The 17,723-nt window shown below is 39.8% G+C and overlaps 1 protein-coding gene across 5 annotated transcripts; it reads right to left on the bottom strand.

The window, feature by feature from the left end:
• Nucleotides 1-498: 498 nt before the first annotated feature.
• On the bottom strand, nt 499-17,669 carry COMMD6 (COMM domain containing 6). Of its 5 annotated transcripts, XR_012671248.1 has the most exons (10): nt 14,413-14,514; nt 13,716-13,774; nt 13,061-13,126; nt 12,819-12,895; nt 11,310-11,478; nt 10,018-10,170; nt 8,821-8,966; nt 2,934-2,990; nt 1,697-1,734; nt 499-1,012 (listed from the first exon to the last, which is right to left on the bottom strand). XR_012671248.1 is itself a non-coding variant. In XM_075138970.1 (7 exons), exons 5-7 carry the CDS (start codon nt 11,325-11,327, stop codon nt 8,916-8,918), a joined length of 222 nt encoding a protein of 73 aa, XP_074995071.1. In that variant the 5' UTR covers nt 11,328-11,478; nt 12,819-12,895; nt 13,061-13,126; nt 13,716-13,774; nt 17,413-17,669; the 3' UTR covers nt 6,361-8,915. The 5 variants fall into 5 exon arrangements, 4 of the variants coding, with proteins under 4 accessions (XP_074995071.1, XP_074995059.1, XP_074995081.1 ...); XM_075138970.1 differs by lacking the exons at nt 499-1,012; nt 1,697-1,734; nt 2,934-2,990; nt 14,413-14,514 and adding an exon at nt 17,413-17,669 and having other exon boundaries at nt 6,361-8,966; XM_075138958.1 differs by lacking the exons at nt 499-1,012; nt 1,697-1,734; nt 2,934-2,990 and having other exon boundaries at nt 6,361-8,966.
• Nucleotides 17,670-17,723: the final 54 nt, after the last annotated feature.

Genomic DNA, 17,723 nt, shown 5'->3' with positions numbered 1-17,723 from the left:
AGTTACATAATTTTTCTTCTTGAAGTTGGTCCCTTTTTCTCATTTCTTTTCAGTTCTAAGATTTCATGCACCTTTAAGTTAAAACTTCCTAGTTTCTGTGATACTGAGCACAGTATTCCTTTGCCCATGACCTCTGACATGCTTCTCATGCAATTTCTCCCCTAGTGTTTAAAACTATAACAACAAAACCAAAAAGCATCATCCCCTAATTCTTTGCATGATATAGTTAGGAATTAGCCTAAACTATATAATCCTTATAGCTCTGTTAATGGGAATCAGAAACTTTGGGATAGAGAGGGAAGCAACTTTCCATAGCCCTTATCCACAGAGCTTTGAAAATACCTGTCTGTCCTTGATGAAAGAGCAGTTTCTCTCCAAGTCATCCCAAACGGAAAGATGTGTAAATGCAGCACCCATGCAGAGACATGACAGACAAAGCCTCTGACAAGAAGCCACAAATTCTTTTTAAATTCCTTTTTTTATTATTTTTATTGGCCAAGCTTCTTGAAACAAATTGTAAAATTCAAAGTAAAAACTATATTGGAAGATCTAAAGTACATAAAGTACTACGCTCAATAATTGCCATATGATGTGCTGCAAATACATGTTCAGTTGGTCAAATAAAACCAACCACATACCCAGTCAGACTTTTTTGAATTGTTGATAACCTGCCATTGATTTCTGTTAGCTAAATAGACATTAGATGCAAAATCTTTCAAAATAAGGTATACTATTGAAGTGACCAAACACGGATATATTTAACTAAACGTAACTAAATGCCTCTGAACAGTTTGGATTCAATATGCTTGTCAGTGGAGCACTACATCTAAAGATTATTTTTCCAAATAAAATGGATAAGTATATTTTCCTTCTGTTTATGACAGCAAGTATGTTTTGTTCATTAAGACAATACCTTGATAACGTATACTGTTTCTGCACATGGCACCACAGCAGCCATTTCATGTATCATATCTGGATCATCAGTACATCTTCAGCGTTGAAGGATTTAAACCTGCGAAGTGGTAAGCAACCACAGTTCTCAGTAATTTCTTCAGGAGTGGAGAGACCTCAGCATCTCACATGATCAGACTGTTAATTGCTAGTAATTATCCATCCCCTTAAGCTTTCTAGCCACAATTTTAATTGCGGAAAAAATATTAAGTTAATAGAGGAGCTGTAGACTTGACGTTACAATCCCATAGTTTTGCATAACTGCAACCACCTTGGACCAGAGTACTTTATTTCAGTAATATGCCCTGTAGCTGGAATTGCTTCTCACCCTATTGCTTTTCTAAGAATGCTGTCACTTAACTCTCTGGGATTTGAAGGTCCGCTACCATATTTGCATTATTTTTATCTAGTCAAATTTTATTTTACTCTTAGATGACCTTTTAGTAAGATCTGAGATACAGACATTTTTACTTTAGAAAACGTTTTATTGATTTAAACTACCCAGTCTTATTAGAAGACTCTAATGAATTAACTTTTGGAAATATAATTGAAGTATTAGAAAGTAAGTTCAGTAGACTGGGCCTATTACCAAGGCTTTAAACTTTAGCTGCTAGAGAAACTCTGGTGCCTCCTCTATTAAGTGTGTAAAAACATCACTAGAAATAATGAAAATTGTGTATTTTGTAGGATGGATACCGGTTATTCTAGTTTAAAATGTAATGGCAAAGATTTGAGTAAGACATACCGGTCTTGCAGAGTCACGTCAGTAGCAGGAGACACTCACTGCAATTTGTACACAACAAAAATGATAAAAATTAATCTGATACGGGGTTCTCAAATGGCACTAATCTTTTTTGATTGTAATGACAGATTATAATTTGTTCTGCCAATAAGAACCACTCCAAAACAGATTTAGGGGAACTGGAATGAGCAAACTTCGTAAGAGAATAATCCCTAGCTAGAAATTTCATAAACATATCTAGGATTTAAGGCGACCCACCACATTTTATGTCTGTGTTCAGTGTATCATTATTCAATTTAATGTAGCACTGATTAAGAGAGACAATGCATTGAATTATTATATTTCTCTTCAAAGAAGCATTTGATTGTGGAACAGATTCTTATTTTTGTCATTTTTTCATGTAACAGTCATCCCATGAAACTTGCTGGCACAGCAGACTTTGAATCCAGTGAAGAACAAAAATGCTGTTTGTTTAAAATTAAGTTTTAATCTCGAGTCCTGTGTGCTCATGTGTGATCATAGCATCTTCCCAGGTGAGAACATTTGCAATTTTTTTTACATTTTTTTTTTAAGGTTTCTCCCCCAAAAAAGTGTATCAGATCAGCTTACTAAAATCCCTGTTGTTGAGATAATACGGAGTTTGGTGGCTGTTAGCAGCTCAGGCCAGTTGCAAAGCTAGTTATTACAGGACATAGAGCAACTTCTGCAACAAGAACTTCCACATTCCCAATTATTTCTGCTTTTATATAAAGGAGACATTTACTTCCCTACTGTTCCCTGACCACTGCAATATCGTACAAAGAAGAGAAAAGAATGAGGAAGAAGAGAGTACTGCAGCTGCTGGAGTCTAATTCTGTCCCTGGCAGTGCCCACTACCTCTACCTGATTTTGTGATTTGGAGGGGATCCTGGTCCCCTCCAACTCTCCAGAAATGGAAACTAAGACAGGATTTCTTGTCATTGTCAAAGCTAAAAGGAACATCTTGATATTATTCCACAAATATGTTACTCCAAAGGATGAACTTCAGGCTAGAGAGGTTAGCAGATCTGTAGTAGAGTGCAGAAATAATAAGGAATAGAGGTGCTTTGGAAGGCAAGAGTACTTCAAAGTTCACAAATTATATCTCTTCAAGAGGAAAACGCAAATACCGTTAAGACTTCAACAGTGTATCGCTATTAAAAATGTTACTGCAACTTCACAACTCAGTACTGTATGTCTGGTAAGAGAAGGTACAGCTTACCATGAACAACAGGGCACTTGTAGTCCCAACACAATACCAAGAATGGTGCCAGCGTAGCTGCCGAAAAAAAAAGAAAAAAGAACAGATGGGAACTCCTTAATCCTCTTTCTCATCGTCCTTGACTCTCTCCTAGGTAAATCGACATCTGTTGTCTTGACTCTGTCGACTGCTGAGCAACTCCCGTCTTCCCACATTCCCAACTGCGAGAAGCAGCATTGCAGAGCACACCAGTGATTCATGCGAGACACGCACTTACATTCCTCTACGCATTTTAAATGTAAACTTTAACACCCCGCTCAAGCTTCGTGCGTGGTTGCAGCATCCAGTACTTGCCACTTCAGAAGCACCACTGGGAAGGAAGCCTCTTGCTTTAATTTGGCCACGCTCCGAGATGAATATTTTTTTAAAAAACACCCGTAACCTGCCTAAGACACAGTTGTGATGACATTCTGGCCCCGTTAATGGGGAACAGAAAAATTCTTTGCAGCTTCAGTAGCAGCAAGAACATCGGAACATTTATTTTTCAGATTCAGAGGTAATTCACAGGGGAATTGAGCAACAAGGCCACTTTCACTGGCAGAGAAGTGTATTCGTAAGGGTGGCATAAAGACACTGAAAACTAGGCCGCTTAACAAAATACGGAAGAAGGATTTTAGAGTGGTTAAACTGCGTGAAAACCTTGGACAGAGAAATGCAAATGCTTGTTCTATGAACAAGATACAGATCTAGAAAAATCTTTTTGAGATGTATAAACAGGGAAAAATATGTAAAATGAGAATAGGCCCCAATAGAAATGCAACATGATACTATTTAAAGAGCAAGTCACAATGCAGAAATGTTAGAATATTACATTACCGTTTTAAGCTACTGCAAATATACAATGTATGGTATATATTCAGTTATCATTAAAATGCTGAATGTTGTTTATGTCACTGGAAGTCTTTATGCTCATCTTTTTAATAATTAACACAGAAGTTAGAGTATTTCCCTACAATGTAAGTAGTACATTAGTCACCATGGAAGTTATGGTGACATGAATAAGTGTGACAGATATAAGCCACACAGGGGAAAAAAACAGAAGTCCTTATCCCATTGTCAGTCATGCTCTCAAAGGATTACCATGTATCAAGACTATATGTAGCAGTGCCACCTGGTGACCGATGCTATGACAAATTCCTCTTAAAATACTATATAGCACAGAAATTTATTGTATGAAATAATAGAATTTTCCTTCTTTTTTTAATATGCATATTAAAACTTACTGTTCCAAAGCTCAGTATGTGAAATACAAAATTGACACTGAAATTTCCAATTTATAAATATAACAATATTTGCAATGTAAACACTAACAGAGTATTTGGGAACTGTGGCACCTACACATATTGAACAGAAAAGGTTCTCGAGTTAGGGCAGCTAGACCGTAATTAGCCATAGGAGGAAAATGCAGTACAGGGAAGAGGAAACCCAGAAACACTAAAATTAGCCTTCATGGAGAAGATCAGCAATCTCAGCTTCCCTACTTTCTCAACGACACAAAGTCATAAAAAATTAACAGACATATCCCAGTAACTCAGTTCAAATGGCAGGTCATTTCTCCAGCCTTCCTCATAAAAGCCTTGGAAACAAGAGCCTGGAAGTCTTTCAAAGCATCCAGGACTGGGTATGAGGAGTGCTGAGCATCATCCCTCTAACACGCACGCTTCCTCATGCGCTCAAGCACCAAGAGTGGAACGGGATGAGTATGTATGGACAGTGCTGGACGGTAGAAGCAAAAATAAAGGGAACGTTTGGCCAAAATTGCACAGCGACAAGCAAATCCAGTTGTTTATGAGGTGACCGAGCCTCCGGAAGGGAGGACTGTAGCAGCATACCACGCAAGCTCAACCCAGGTCGAGGTACTCGTTATGTCATGTACTGACATGCACAGATCCACCTTCCTAATCGAGTGAATGCCCTGAAAGCAAGCAGCCCAACCAACAGTCATATAACATTTTACTAAAAATCTGTCTGGGAAATGAGCACTACCATGATCAACCACAGGGTACTGGATAGGATAGGGGCTGCTGAATTTTAAGTCCCTCCCCTTGTTGCAAAGATTCTTCAGAGTTGGGGCATTTTTTGCTGCAGGTAGATTAAATGACTCAGGCACTTTTGTGTGTTATTCTAGTACCCGCAAGGGCTAAACAGAAGGCGGCTGCATGCCTCCGCAAAGGAGTGGAAATTACCCTTTCATTACACCCACAGTTAAGAGGGCAATAAAACATTCAAATACAATAGGGAACAGGGCAAGCAGGAAGAAGAAACAACATCCATTCTTTCTCTCCCCCGATTTATCATCTCTCTACCTTTGTTTTTAATTGGTTCAAGCTAATGTATCTTCAGGTGTTTAAATAGAGTGCAAAGGCTTGAAAACGGGAGGTAAAAAATAAAGGGGGATGGGCTCACAGTGAACAGCAAGGTTACATACTTTTAAAGTATGGTTAAAGAAAGGCAGTTTTGTGGAAGCAGGAAGAGAGACACGCTTTTACTTCGGCTATGACTAGGCCAAAGTGTGCAGAAGCTAAGTATATAAAACACTAGTGCACAGACATGACTACAGCCATTTGTGCACTCTTTCTGTGGGCCTTTCTCCATTTTTCTACAAAATAGCTTTCTGCAAGTGGGATGGTGTGTTTGAAACTAATGCAAAAAAAAAAAAAAAGTGATGAAAATGAGGGACAGTCATTGCCGGGAGATTCCTTCATTATTCCCTCTCTTGGGTTTGGTTACTGTGTAAGACCCTTTTTTCCCCGCCATCTTCCTTCTTCTTGCTCTGTTTCAGGCAAATGTTGAAAAGAATTGTTTACTTGTCTCCTAAATACAGTTGAGGAAAGAAAACCACTTGAATGCAGTTTCCTGCAAAATTTCATTAATCTCATATGTCCTCTGTCTTTTTCTGGTTCAATACAACATTTTGTCTAGCTGTAAGTAATTGATACAAATATTCCTTGCAGCCTGCAAGCTGTAAGTAATTGATACAAATGTTCCTTGCAGCCTGCAGTTATCCCTCAGCTCCTTGGTACCCCATCACAGAGAAAGACTGCGTATGTCTGAACTTCATCCTAATTTAATAAGGAAAGAAGTTTAGTCTAGTCTAGTCCTGAACTTTACCCATTATAGTATTTATGAGACAGACTTTCATGCAGTAAGCTTAAAACAAAATACAGACCATCTTTCTCTTTGTTACCTATATGTTTAATGACTGTTTGTGGACTTACAAAAATACTCATGTTACACAATTTCATATCAATAAAGTAGTAGAATTAGGAACACGCAGAGACTTCTCATTCTCTTTGAAAAGATCTGGTTTCTGCATACATAGACAAACAATTCAACAGCTTGTTTGAACATGTTACTATTGCTACCCTGCAAAGTGTTAGGTTTGTAGTTTGTTTTTTTTTTTTAATAAAGTACTTAATTCTTCCATTACTCAGTATAGGAATTCCTACTGATAGCAATCAGGACAAATCTCAGAAGTTTGAGTACATAGCCAATTTTTAATCACATCTCCTACATGTCCATAAACACCTCTAAAAATTCTCAGACAATAAACTGGTATAGCACACATGTCCAGGCATCTTCCAGCCAGAGTTACAACATGCTGAAGTTCAGGGACATTTCAAAAGTATTCATTAATATTTCTAGAATATTTGACTTGACAAAAAAAAAAAAAAAATCTAAGTTAGACTTTTCAAAGGCTGCCAACTTTCTCCTTTTGGTGATGGACCAAGAAAAATGGTAACTGAAAGTTTCCTCATTACCTTCCAGCATCTACTAAATTGTTGTTTCTAGAAGTTAAGACATGATTAATTAAATCTTCTTTTCCATTCAGTTCCAATGAAGGCACAAATCTTTCCAGCTATATGAAGAACTTAAGTGCATTAGAACAAATGGGAAGTATTTGTAAGGCTCCAGCTTTACTAAAAAAAGTATTCTTTTTCTGGAACTCTTGCATAAATGTAAACCAATTAATTCACTAGGCCAAAGCATGACAATGTTTCCCAGTTATAGCAGCCTTACACTCCAACTTCTGCAAATTAAAAAAAAAAAATTAAAGAAAAATCAGCTGCTTACATCACTTTTCCACACACAGAGAGGATTTTTTGCACTATGTTCAGCCCCGAGCCCTTGCAGACAGACAAGGGAAAAGGCAAACTGGAAGTCTGTTCCTGAGACCATTTTGTGACACTGAAAGGGTCCCAGAAAAGAGCATCTGCTTTCCCCAGCCACAAAGCAAACACCTTGGACTTCAGCAGCACAAAGTACGTACCATCCAGATCAATGGCCAAGGCCCAAAACTTTTACTGTCTTTTGTTAAAGCCAACACTGTTTCATTTATTTGGGCTTCTGAGCAACTCCAACTGTTTTTATGCACCATGCATAATGCCCAAATAGTGGGGGTGTATCTCTCTATTGAAAGGATTGCAGTATGCAGCACGCACAGTGTGCTGCAGTTTATTTTCATGACACAAAAAAGGCAGGTGTAACCTGTATCAATGACTTTCAGCCAGCTTCTAAAGAAGTTAGTAACAAAATGTAAATGGGTTAGAAAGATAGATGTTCTCACTTAAGGGGGCCTGAAATCACTCGAGGATCTGTCCCAGCAAAACTGGCTCTCAGTCTCTACCATTCTGAAGTTGCAGCATAAACTTCAGTCTGCTTATCAGTATGAATTGTCTCTCTTCAGATTTTCTCACTCTACTACACCACCAGCACATCCTCAAATGAACAGTATTGTTTTTATTATACCCCAATATATTTGCAGTTTGTGTTTTGTTTATGGAAAACTCAAGAAAAAACAAAACAAGCGAAAAAAAAAAGAAAGAGAGCATGCAAGCACATTGGATTTATCACTCTCCCTTTGGAAATGCCCCCATTCTTCAGATTCAAAGTCAAAATTTTGCTGGTTAGGACATTCTCTGAGAGTGAGTGCGCGCAACGCAGTCCAGCGGACTCCTGCCACACAATACAACAAACAAAGAAATCTTGCTGACTTTTAGTGTGGTCCTTTCTCTGATGTGCTTGGCTAACACTCCAGCCTGAATTTTCAAGTTTCCTCTTGACTCTTCTAGTTTAGAGCTTGGAGTGAGGCAAGTACAACAATATTCTAATTTAATTAGAAAGCAGACTGCTGATCAAAACATCAAGCAGAGTGCCACAGATTAGAGTTGGATTAAATGCAAAGGCAAAAATATATTAAAATGCTTTTGAATTAAATTCACCTTTCTACCTTTATTTAAAATTAGCCTCTGGGATTCATTTCAGAGAATAAATTTTGGGTCTCCAGAAAAGCTTAATGCATTAACTCAGTTTTTATAAGCCTAGGTAGTGGGAAATAAGTATTTGAAATAAACAAGCTGTTAGGACAAGTACATTCTCCAGTTATTAAAAGACGACTGGAAGCCAGGTCTGCAAATACCTGCAACTAACTACTTAACATTGCTATTCTTCAAGAATAACTGTACACTTGTTATGTGTAACTTCATACACTCTTTATACTTAATATTATTGTTGAGTCTAAGCACATCTCAATTTTACATACAAAAGTGTTAACACGGAATTCACACTTCTCTCAGTATCTTCTCAGTCAACATTTTCAGGTGTCTTTCCGCACTCCAGAGTTAAATGTGTAGTTTCTTACATGTAGTTTCCTCCTCTTGGATATTAGAAAGTCTACAGTGATGCTTCCCCATACACATCCTGATCTTTCGCTACCAGGATGAACAAAGCTGAACGCATTTTCACAAACACTGCAGAGATGGCTTCAAGTATTCAAAAGCGAAGAAATCTTCACAGCAGTACAAGGATGATGCTGACAAATACCTGTCTAAAAGACAAGGATACATACCGTGCTGAACAATGGCACTCTGTTCCCTGTGCAGAACGGAAAGTTCACTTGATCCAAGTCTGTCCGAAATTTCAGTGTAAATAAAAGAGTTCTCTTCAAACTGTTTCAAGAACAGCCGCCATTTCTTTGAACTGTCTGAAGAAGTTCTAAAAAGCAAGAGTTAAGATAAATTTCAGTTCCTTGAAGAAAAGCTGAAACTGTAGTTCAAACTAGCATGTTAGACAAAAATCACAATCCATGTTTCCCACATTCCCTCGTTCTTCCAATTACAATTTGCAGCTTGAACTGAAAGTTTCTGCTTTTCTTTTTGTGGGCTGGTTGGCATTTGGGCACATTCACTATTAAATGTACACAGATGATGCCTTATTTGCATGGGTTTGCCTATTCATAGGAGAAGATGCTATGAAAGAAAAATACAAAGTAGCTCTCACACCACAACAAAAAAAAACCACCAAAAAGCCTTCTCACGCAAATGTTTCTATTCCCAGCTGAAATAATCCAGGCTTCTCAAGTATAGCATCCATTTCTTACAGTAGCTGAACAGCAAACTATTAAATAGGTTTCAACCAGAACGAATACAACATTTCACAACACCTAAGAATTCAGAATATCCTTCTCAAATTCCTGCCAGTCCAACTTCAAGGATTTATTTGTAAGCTTGTACGATATTCCAAGTGATATATTCGCTCTTCAAACAGAATGACAACGGAAGTGCCACATTTATGCAAAATTAAACAGTCACCTAAGTTCCTAGATGAAGGCATAGCAATTAAGAGCCAGTGGTGACAAAGCAGACTGATCTCCATTCCTGATCATTAGCAAATGTTAGGCTTAACCCAAGTTTTAAATTTTGAGGCTGGGGAACAGTTCCCTAGATCTAGAATATTCCATCCTTTTTTAATAAGGCAGAGTGACAGCTGACAAGAAAGATCCAAAAGTCTTTACGCCTTCAGTTGTTAGCTTATTTGTACGAGAACAGATTAATTACTGCTAAATTAACATTTTTGGATAGAACTAAACGCTATGAAATAAGTATTTAGCTTCAGTGTTTTAAATAAATATTTAATGCTTCATCTTTGAATGACTGTATTAGTAAATAAGCAACACAAACATATGTATCAAGGTATACAGTTGCTCCTTCACAACGTCACTGTTGTTTTTTTTAAGAGACTGAATCAAGTAACACTGATTACAGACCTTGAACTGTGGGATCGTCATTTCAAAAGATTTGTCTGTTATTTGTCCTGAAGGGTCTGCCACTTTTAGCGTCACTGTAACATAAGGATACTTCAGAGACCTGCAGGTGTCAGAGCTCATCGCAACTCCCAGTTTCCATTTAATATCTACAAACTATGAAGAAGAAAATCATTGGAAACAGTGTTAAAGAAAAAGATCTAGCCTACCATTGCTATTCTGCTGGATGGATGTTTTACAGACAATATAGGACATCTAGAGCTCATATCCAAATGGGAAACAAACATACACATGCAGATATTATTGTGAAAACAAAATCATCTGCCCTTCCTTTCAACAGTGAAAAAATAAGCAATTTAATAAGTTACTTCACTTAAACTGTTTTCCTTATTCAAGTACTGTCAATAGTCAAGTACAATCTGTTTAAGGTTCTAGTAGGAGGAGCTTGAGCCACAGAGTTCACCTGGCTTCTATACCATTTGTGCTTTTGTCATGGTTTTTTTACAAGTTTCTAAATCAAGTGGAAACATGATAAAAACCTCAGACAGTGCGCAAAAATTTTATAATAGTAATAATGGGAAAAAAATTAAGGCATTTCCTAACTGTATTTTAGATAAATCAAAGTAATTACAGGTAAGTTAGCATTTTCTGCCTTTTATGATAGACAGAACGGTTGAATAAAGAAGTGAAGAGAGCCTTTAGAAGCTTACTATCAAGCCTCAGACAAAGATTTTTTTTTCCCTAATTCTGTACTCTTTTAAACTGTTGTAGGAAAAAAGATCTTAAAATACAAATACACTCTGTGTTATTTTTTCAAAAAGGGAAAAAAAAGGTATGCTGGAAATCAACAGAAAGTATCTTTAAAAAAAAGTTTAAACTTAAGGGAGACAGAATAAAACAATCAAGTGCTGGTGTTATCAACTCTAAAGAACAATTCAAATTGCATTTAAAACAGATTTACATAAACAGCTAATACAATTGTCTGCCACACTCACTGCCACTTTCCGTCCCTCATAGTACTATGAAGCACTAGTTTTTAAAAAGGTATGAAATGTGACTTTATCATCCAAACAATAGTATTAGAAAACTGTTCAGCTTTTAGACAACTTTTATTGTATATGCTTCTTTATCTGGGTAGACATTTGGCAACATATATATATATATATATATATATATAGGAAAGCTTTCGGCAGTCAAGATACCATCATGTGCTTGACTATGCAACATACACAATGAAGCACTGACATTTCTGAAAAGTTAATAGTTAGCTCAACTGCACTTTGTCATTTAGTTACCTGTCCCACTGTGGCCATATTTCTTGCATCTTCTGACACACGAATGGATTTGCCCTGCTCATTCCATACATGACGAATAACCTGAACTGCATGTTTTGGCAGCACGCTGACTGCATTGCCCAAGGTGGTGATGAGTTCTTCTGTAGAGAGATTGTTTCTGGCTGCTGTGCTATAAGTATATCCAAAGAACACCACATCAATTTCATTCTCCATGAATTTAATAAAATTTCTCACTTCACCCCAAACAGGCAATTTTTTATTTCTGCTTAATGTGTCTATGTAATTTGCAATAATTAGGCAGCCTGTGATTATTTTTTTTTCAGAATATTTTACTCATCTTTTGTATCCACACGCAAAAAAACCAACATGACTGGACTTTTAATGTGTCTTAATATGCAGAGACCAAGCTTTGCTGGGCTTGCACAACACAACATTGAAACAAAAATAATCACAGCCTCCAAGTGCTGTTGCAACTGAAAAAAGGCATAATTCAGTGAAAGATGTATGCATAGAGCAGTTAAACAACATTATTACTTTAGAAACAAGGCAGTTTAATTAAACATTTAGGAGAGGTAATTTAAGTATCACCAAAAGGCAAGGAAGGACCTCTAGGTAATGGTATATAATTGGTACTAACAGGAGTCAAATGATGCAATAAACCCTCAACGAAAAGGCAGCAAGTCTAGAGGGAAATTGCCACTCGATTTCCTTTATAGAAACAGGTAAAAAAAGAAATTCCCACCCTAGGTTTGTTCATGCAGATCCACTCCTCTTAAAGAGATATTAATAAAAGAGAAAAACAGTTGGTCCTCCAAGTAGCATGGTCTGATATAATTTAAGGCTCTATATTTTATAGAGGAAAAAGTAGTATTTTAAATTTCCACTGGTATATTTTTTTCAGTCATATTAATGTTACATTAAATGTTTAGATACTAGATATTAAAAGAACAAGCAAGATCTTGAAAATTTTATCTTTCTGAAAATAGAAAAACTTACAGCAAAACAATAGCTGAAAATACTACCTAAAAACTCTACCTTTATCATGGCAGAGTTCAACATTATAAACTGGTGTGCCCTTCAAATGGGCACAAATGCTGGTTTCTAATCTCTAAGAAACAAGAATTTTTTAGAACATGCTTATTCCAGGCAAAGGCCTAGCTGACTTTGTTCTAAGATCCTGTCTGCAAGCTTTAGAACTACTGGGAAAATAAAAGAGGAAAGAGGAAGTTAAGCTCAGTTCTAAGGCTTGCAGACAGGATCTTAGAACAATTTCCTCTCTTCGTTTTTTTTTATTACAAAAAGTGAGACTATATATTAAGTAATACACATTTTTTAAGAACATAAACAAAACCCAAAAGTTCTTTTTTGTGTACTGAGAGCTACAAACTTTTGCCCTTTTCCCAAATCAGTTCATTTTATACCCATATTTGATGTCACTTTTTAATACCACTATGAAGTTGGGGTGGAGGGAAAAAAGACATGAGGCAAAGTACATTATTTTGTGCTTACCTAAATAGAAAGGAAATAATGTTAGCTATTTTTGCCAGCTCACCAAGGTTAATCTCAATCCCAGATGCCTGAATTCTCTAGAAACAGAATGTTCAAACAATTACAAATAATAATAAATTATGCATTAATAAAAACCTCTTTGTGTATATACACACACACAAAAAAAATGGACTCAGGGAATCTATCCTTTACAGCATATACAGATAATATACTTGCTTATAAGTGCTAGTATCCAAACTTACCTGACACAGTTCAGCTGTATTTACACCTGGGATCTTATGGTTCAGATGTTGAATTATTTGTTCACACTGTAAAGAAAGTTTGAAAACATTCTTAATGCATATTTTAATATACAAGACAAAGCTAGTTTGAATACTTGGAGATTACTGAACAAAAAAGAAAACCTGTTAATGCAAAAATGGGTAACAAAAGGATGCTTTAAATGCAGAGTGAAGAATGAAGTCATTGAAATGACTGATTTTAAAGTCACATCAAATCCAAGAAAAGCAAATAAACTCCATCAAGACTTTTAGTTACTACCTCATTAGCTATGCCTACTTAATACATCATTTTCATACTAATTGAACAGTCATCCTGTTCAAGTGCATGCTACAGTAAACAAGCTGAATGTTTTCCAGACAAGCTAGCTTGATATCTCATTTAGATGAAAGGCAAAAATACATTTTAAAAAATCTTCTGTGATAAAGACATAAATTTAAAGCAATCCCATTGCTCTTAGCAGGACTGGTCCATTTTATGAGTCATGTAAATCTAAGCTACCACATACATAAGATTCCCTTTGCAATTGACAAAAAACAGAAGAGCGTAAACAAAAAGGTTTCCTGGAATCAAAGAGTGCCAGAAGCCCTTCCACATCCCATTTATTGCCCTACTTACCAGTTCTGCAAAAAAATCCTGAGGTATTAAATTAATCTTATCTGCTGCACCACTAACGTCTGAAAAACACAAGCAGTAGTGATCAGAAGCAAATCATTAAGCGTTACAGTAATAAATCCAATCTCTCTCTGAAGAATTCCTAGGTCATCATGCATGCATTTACCTTAAAAGCAAAGCTTTCTTTAAGGGAGTGTGTCCTGAATTGCGTTAACATAACCTGCTCAGCATCCCAAGTAAAGTCTAATAGGAGCGACTCCGTAAGGCCTCAGAGCTCCAGACGGAGCAAACAATTGCACAGTTTGACAGCCCTGAATAACTCCCCCGACCCTGTGGAGCAGTATCCGCACTAAGTCCCCCAGCTTGCCGAGAAGCCGGGTGTGCCCAGGGCTGCCCTCCGGCACCGGCAGCACAGCGCCGCTGCTCTCCCTAAAGCTACGCTGCTACATCCAGGCCGCCTCCCGGCGGCGAAACCCCGAGACGACCGGCGGACAGCCCGGGAAGGCCCCCGGTGGGCTTGTGGCCCACCACAAGCCTTGACAGGACCCACCGGGAACGGCTCGCCCCGGGCCCTGGGTGAGGTGGCTCCGCGGAGTGGCCCCCCGGCCGCGCAGCCCTCCGCTCCACACCCCACCCTGCGGGGCCGGATGAGCCCGGCTCCCCTTCAGCTCCCCTCTGCCCCCACACCGCGGCCCCTCACCCAGCGCCTCCAGCGCCCGCGCGAGCACCACCGCAGAGCCGGCGGCCATAGCGCCGCGCACCCGCCGAGGCCGGACTTCCGCCACAAAGCGCTCGCTGCCCCGATTGGCTCCGGGCGATACCAGAGCGAGGCACGGCCAGCGGCCTCGCCCTTATTGGCTGCCGGGCAGGGAGCATGCGCTGTTCTCCCCGGGGGAGGGCGGCGCCTGCCCGCGCGCCGGCCTGTGTCCTCCTCCGTCTGGGCGCTGGGTTGGTGTGAGCCCCGCCGGCCCCGGGGTGGCGGGCGGGTTTTGTCCTTCCCGAAGTAAATCGCTTCTTAAATAGGTGCAAGTAAAACCCGGGCTGCGTTTTAAGAGACTATTGGGTCTGCAGGCAGCGGGTGGAAGAGGTCACCTGTGGATGGTGGCTCAGGGCCTTGCAGGCCAGGGCCTAGCCGTGCTTCTCCTCAGGCCAGGCGGCCGGCCGGTACTGGTGCTTACGCTAGCGATGGCCTGGGAAATGGCGCTGGCATGAGAATCGTTTGGAGAGGCTTTTGGAAATGCCGTTTCAAGTCACACCTGGTTTGTGCAACAAGTTGTTTACTCAGTTCGGTTTGTTGTTAACTGGCGTCAGGGTTTTCTCGGTGCTCTTTGTTACGGGTACATAACTCATGCCCTGTTCTGTGTGCAGCACACGTGGTGTATTGAACTTAGTAGAGATACATAGTGACCGTACTTATTGAGCTGTATTGTAGAATCGGTCTCTACACCTGCAAATAAACTGCAGTTTATGGATGATTTGTGTTAATAAACTATGCCTTCAGTTTAATGGGAAAATGGCCATTTATTGTAAAACTACAGCAAGAACCATGTTCAACAAGCTTTGCATACTGAACTTCCTGAAGTAAGTTTGGGGTGTGGCTGGAGCCCTAAAACACCACTAATCCTTCATCAGTTTCACCTTTTAAAAATAGCAAATATACTTAGATTTCTCTAGTAGCCAGTTTTATGTTTGCTTTTAGCTTTTATGCTATATTGTAATGCTACAATCTCAGCAGATCTATTGTAAGACTTTGTGACAGTAGTAAAACATAACTTGTCACGCAGTAGCACTCGCTAGTTTAAAATTACGTATTTTCAATAAATGTTACAGAATTTAGAAGATATTTCAGAAAAAGAAATTATGATGGAACATGGTGTGTGTTTATGAGCTTTATAATTTATGGTCTGTCTGATCTTGGCCTCTCCCTTTTAAAATATCTAAGTGTGCAAATGTTTTTGAGTACTATGTGTTTTTATGACCTCATGATTGTCAAAACACTAGCAACATAGGTGCTGGCAAGATCTCTCTGTGATAGCAAGGACTTAACAATCTCTTTGTTCTTAACTTAGGTAACTCTATTACATACTTTGTTATCTAGAGAACTTTGCATGTTATTTTACATTACAATTTCATCAAGTCTCTTAGTAGCGCCCTTAGCGCTATGAGTAATATTTGTTATGTTACTTTTCATTCTTTCTCCAAGATGTGGAGATAGATGTGAAGTTGAATATTTTGGTGGTTTGGTAATTACAGAATAATGTGCTGAAATTTGGAGTTATTTTGAGGTTAGTTTCATCAACATGTAAACATGCATTTAGTTCTTCTGAATTTGGAACAGAAGGTGGTGAAGTAAGTAATGATTTCAGCTGCCCATCCACAGAATTAAACTGTGCATCTTTAGAAAATTCTGCTTTCTCTAAGTATGGTCTATGAAGCTTTTCGTGGTAGAGGAAGGTAGATGCGGACTATGACGGTGATCTGACAGTACAGGTCCGTCTTTTAGCTAGGTAAGGACCGAGAACTTAATATGAGGAGACACTTGCTGTAGCAACTAGAAGACAAATCTCATGAGCTACAAGTAGACTGGGTTGCTGAAGAGATACGCTACAGTACTGTTGATAGGTCAGTACAGAAGTTTCAGGCACAGGCATGTAGCATCACCATAGTCCTGCTGAGTGAATACAGGGGGTAAAATAAAATAAAACCATCATTAGGTAATTTACTCCATTTCATAAACGTAACATTTACAGAACGGGGCGTGATTTGCATCAACACTCTCTAAAGACCTACACCAAGTTCTTCAAAAAGTTCTTCAAGCAGACAGGAGAAACTATGTCTGTTGACTGGGTTTCTCCGGTGCCTGGGCCCTCGGTATCCCCAACACCCTACCTTTATTGCCGCCTGGCAATATATTTGATATAAATACTTGGTAGTCCCATCTCTACAGCACTTAGAAACACCATTTGCTCATACCACACCGCTTCCTTCGCTCATGGGACTCCTGGATTTCCCCGTAAACTGGCCCAGTTTCTATCTTTCCTGCAGCCTCTCTGCTCACCCTAGACGTACGTGCATGCTCAACCACCTGCTTCCCCCTGCCCCTGGACTTTCTGAGAGGCCCAGCTCGCAGGCTTCTACAAGCATCTTGTCCAGATGTCCTCTTCTGAAAATGCAAGGCCCCAGGCAAGCGCCCCAAGGGGCCACGCAGGTCGGCTGCAGTCTGTAGAGAGCGGTGGGCAGACGCAGTCAGGGAGGGCTAGGGCCAAAGAAGGATGCGTTCCTTCATTTTTCGCTTTTCTGAATTAACTTGAAAGAAGGCAGAACACTAAATCTGATAGGTATATAAAACGTATATTACACTGTATACAATAGATATATATTACACTGTGCTTGATCTTAGCTGAAAGACCAAGAAGTGGTATGTTTATGCTCCTGAGATGAGAAGGCATAAGGGGATTCCCAGCCTTAGAAGAGAAATGCTATTTTTTATTGCTTTTAATGCATCTTAGAGCAACTTTCGGCGGGTCACAGGGGGACCTCACCGCCTGTGCCCTTGCTGCTACGCGTACTGATGTCTTCTGAGGCGATGCGGAGGTTGCTCCTGCCACTGCTTTACGGTTCCGTCCGGATCCCTTCGTCCTGCCTCGCTCCGGGGCCTGTCCCGTTCCCACGGGTGTATTTTCCTGAACGCTGTACGTACCTCACCGCCGCTGAACGCCTGCAGTTCCATTCCGCTGCTGGAGGCCGCTTCAGAGGGGCCGGGCCCGGGAGCAGGCTCTCGTGCTCCCCGCAAGCGAGGGGCCGGGAGCGGGCTCTGGTGCTCCCCGCAAGCGAGAGGCCGGGGCCGGGGCCGGGCCCAGAGGGGCGCCCCTCAGCGGCTCCTGCGCACCACGCAGTCCCCGGCGGTTGGGAGCAAGCGCGGGGCGGGGCGGCCGAGGCACCACCCCTTGCCCCGCTGGGAGAGTCCATTGCCGGGGGGAGCCAAGGGAGTGGGAAGCGGGAAATCTTGGG

The sequence above is a fragment of the Calonectris borealis genome, chromosome 1, assembly GCF_964195595.1.
Source record: "Calonectris borealis chromosome 1, bCalBor7.hap1.2, whole genome shotgun sequence".
Taxonomy (NCBI): domain Eukaryota; kingdom Metazoa; phylum Chordata; class Aves; order Procellariiformes; family Procellariidae; genus Calonectris; species Calonectris borealis.
Note: the sequence above shows the minus strand (reverse complement) of the source record. Positions and strands in the feature narration are given on the sequence as shown.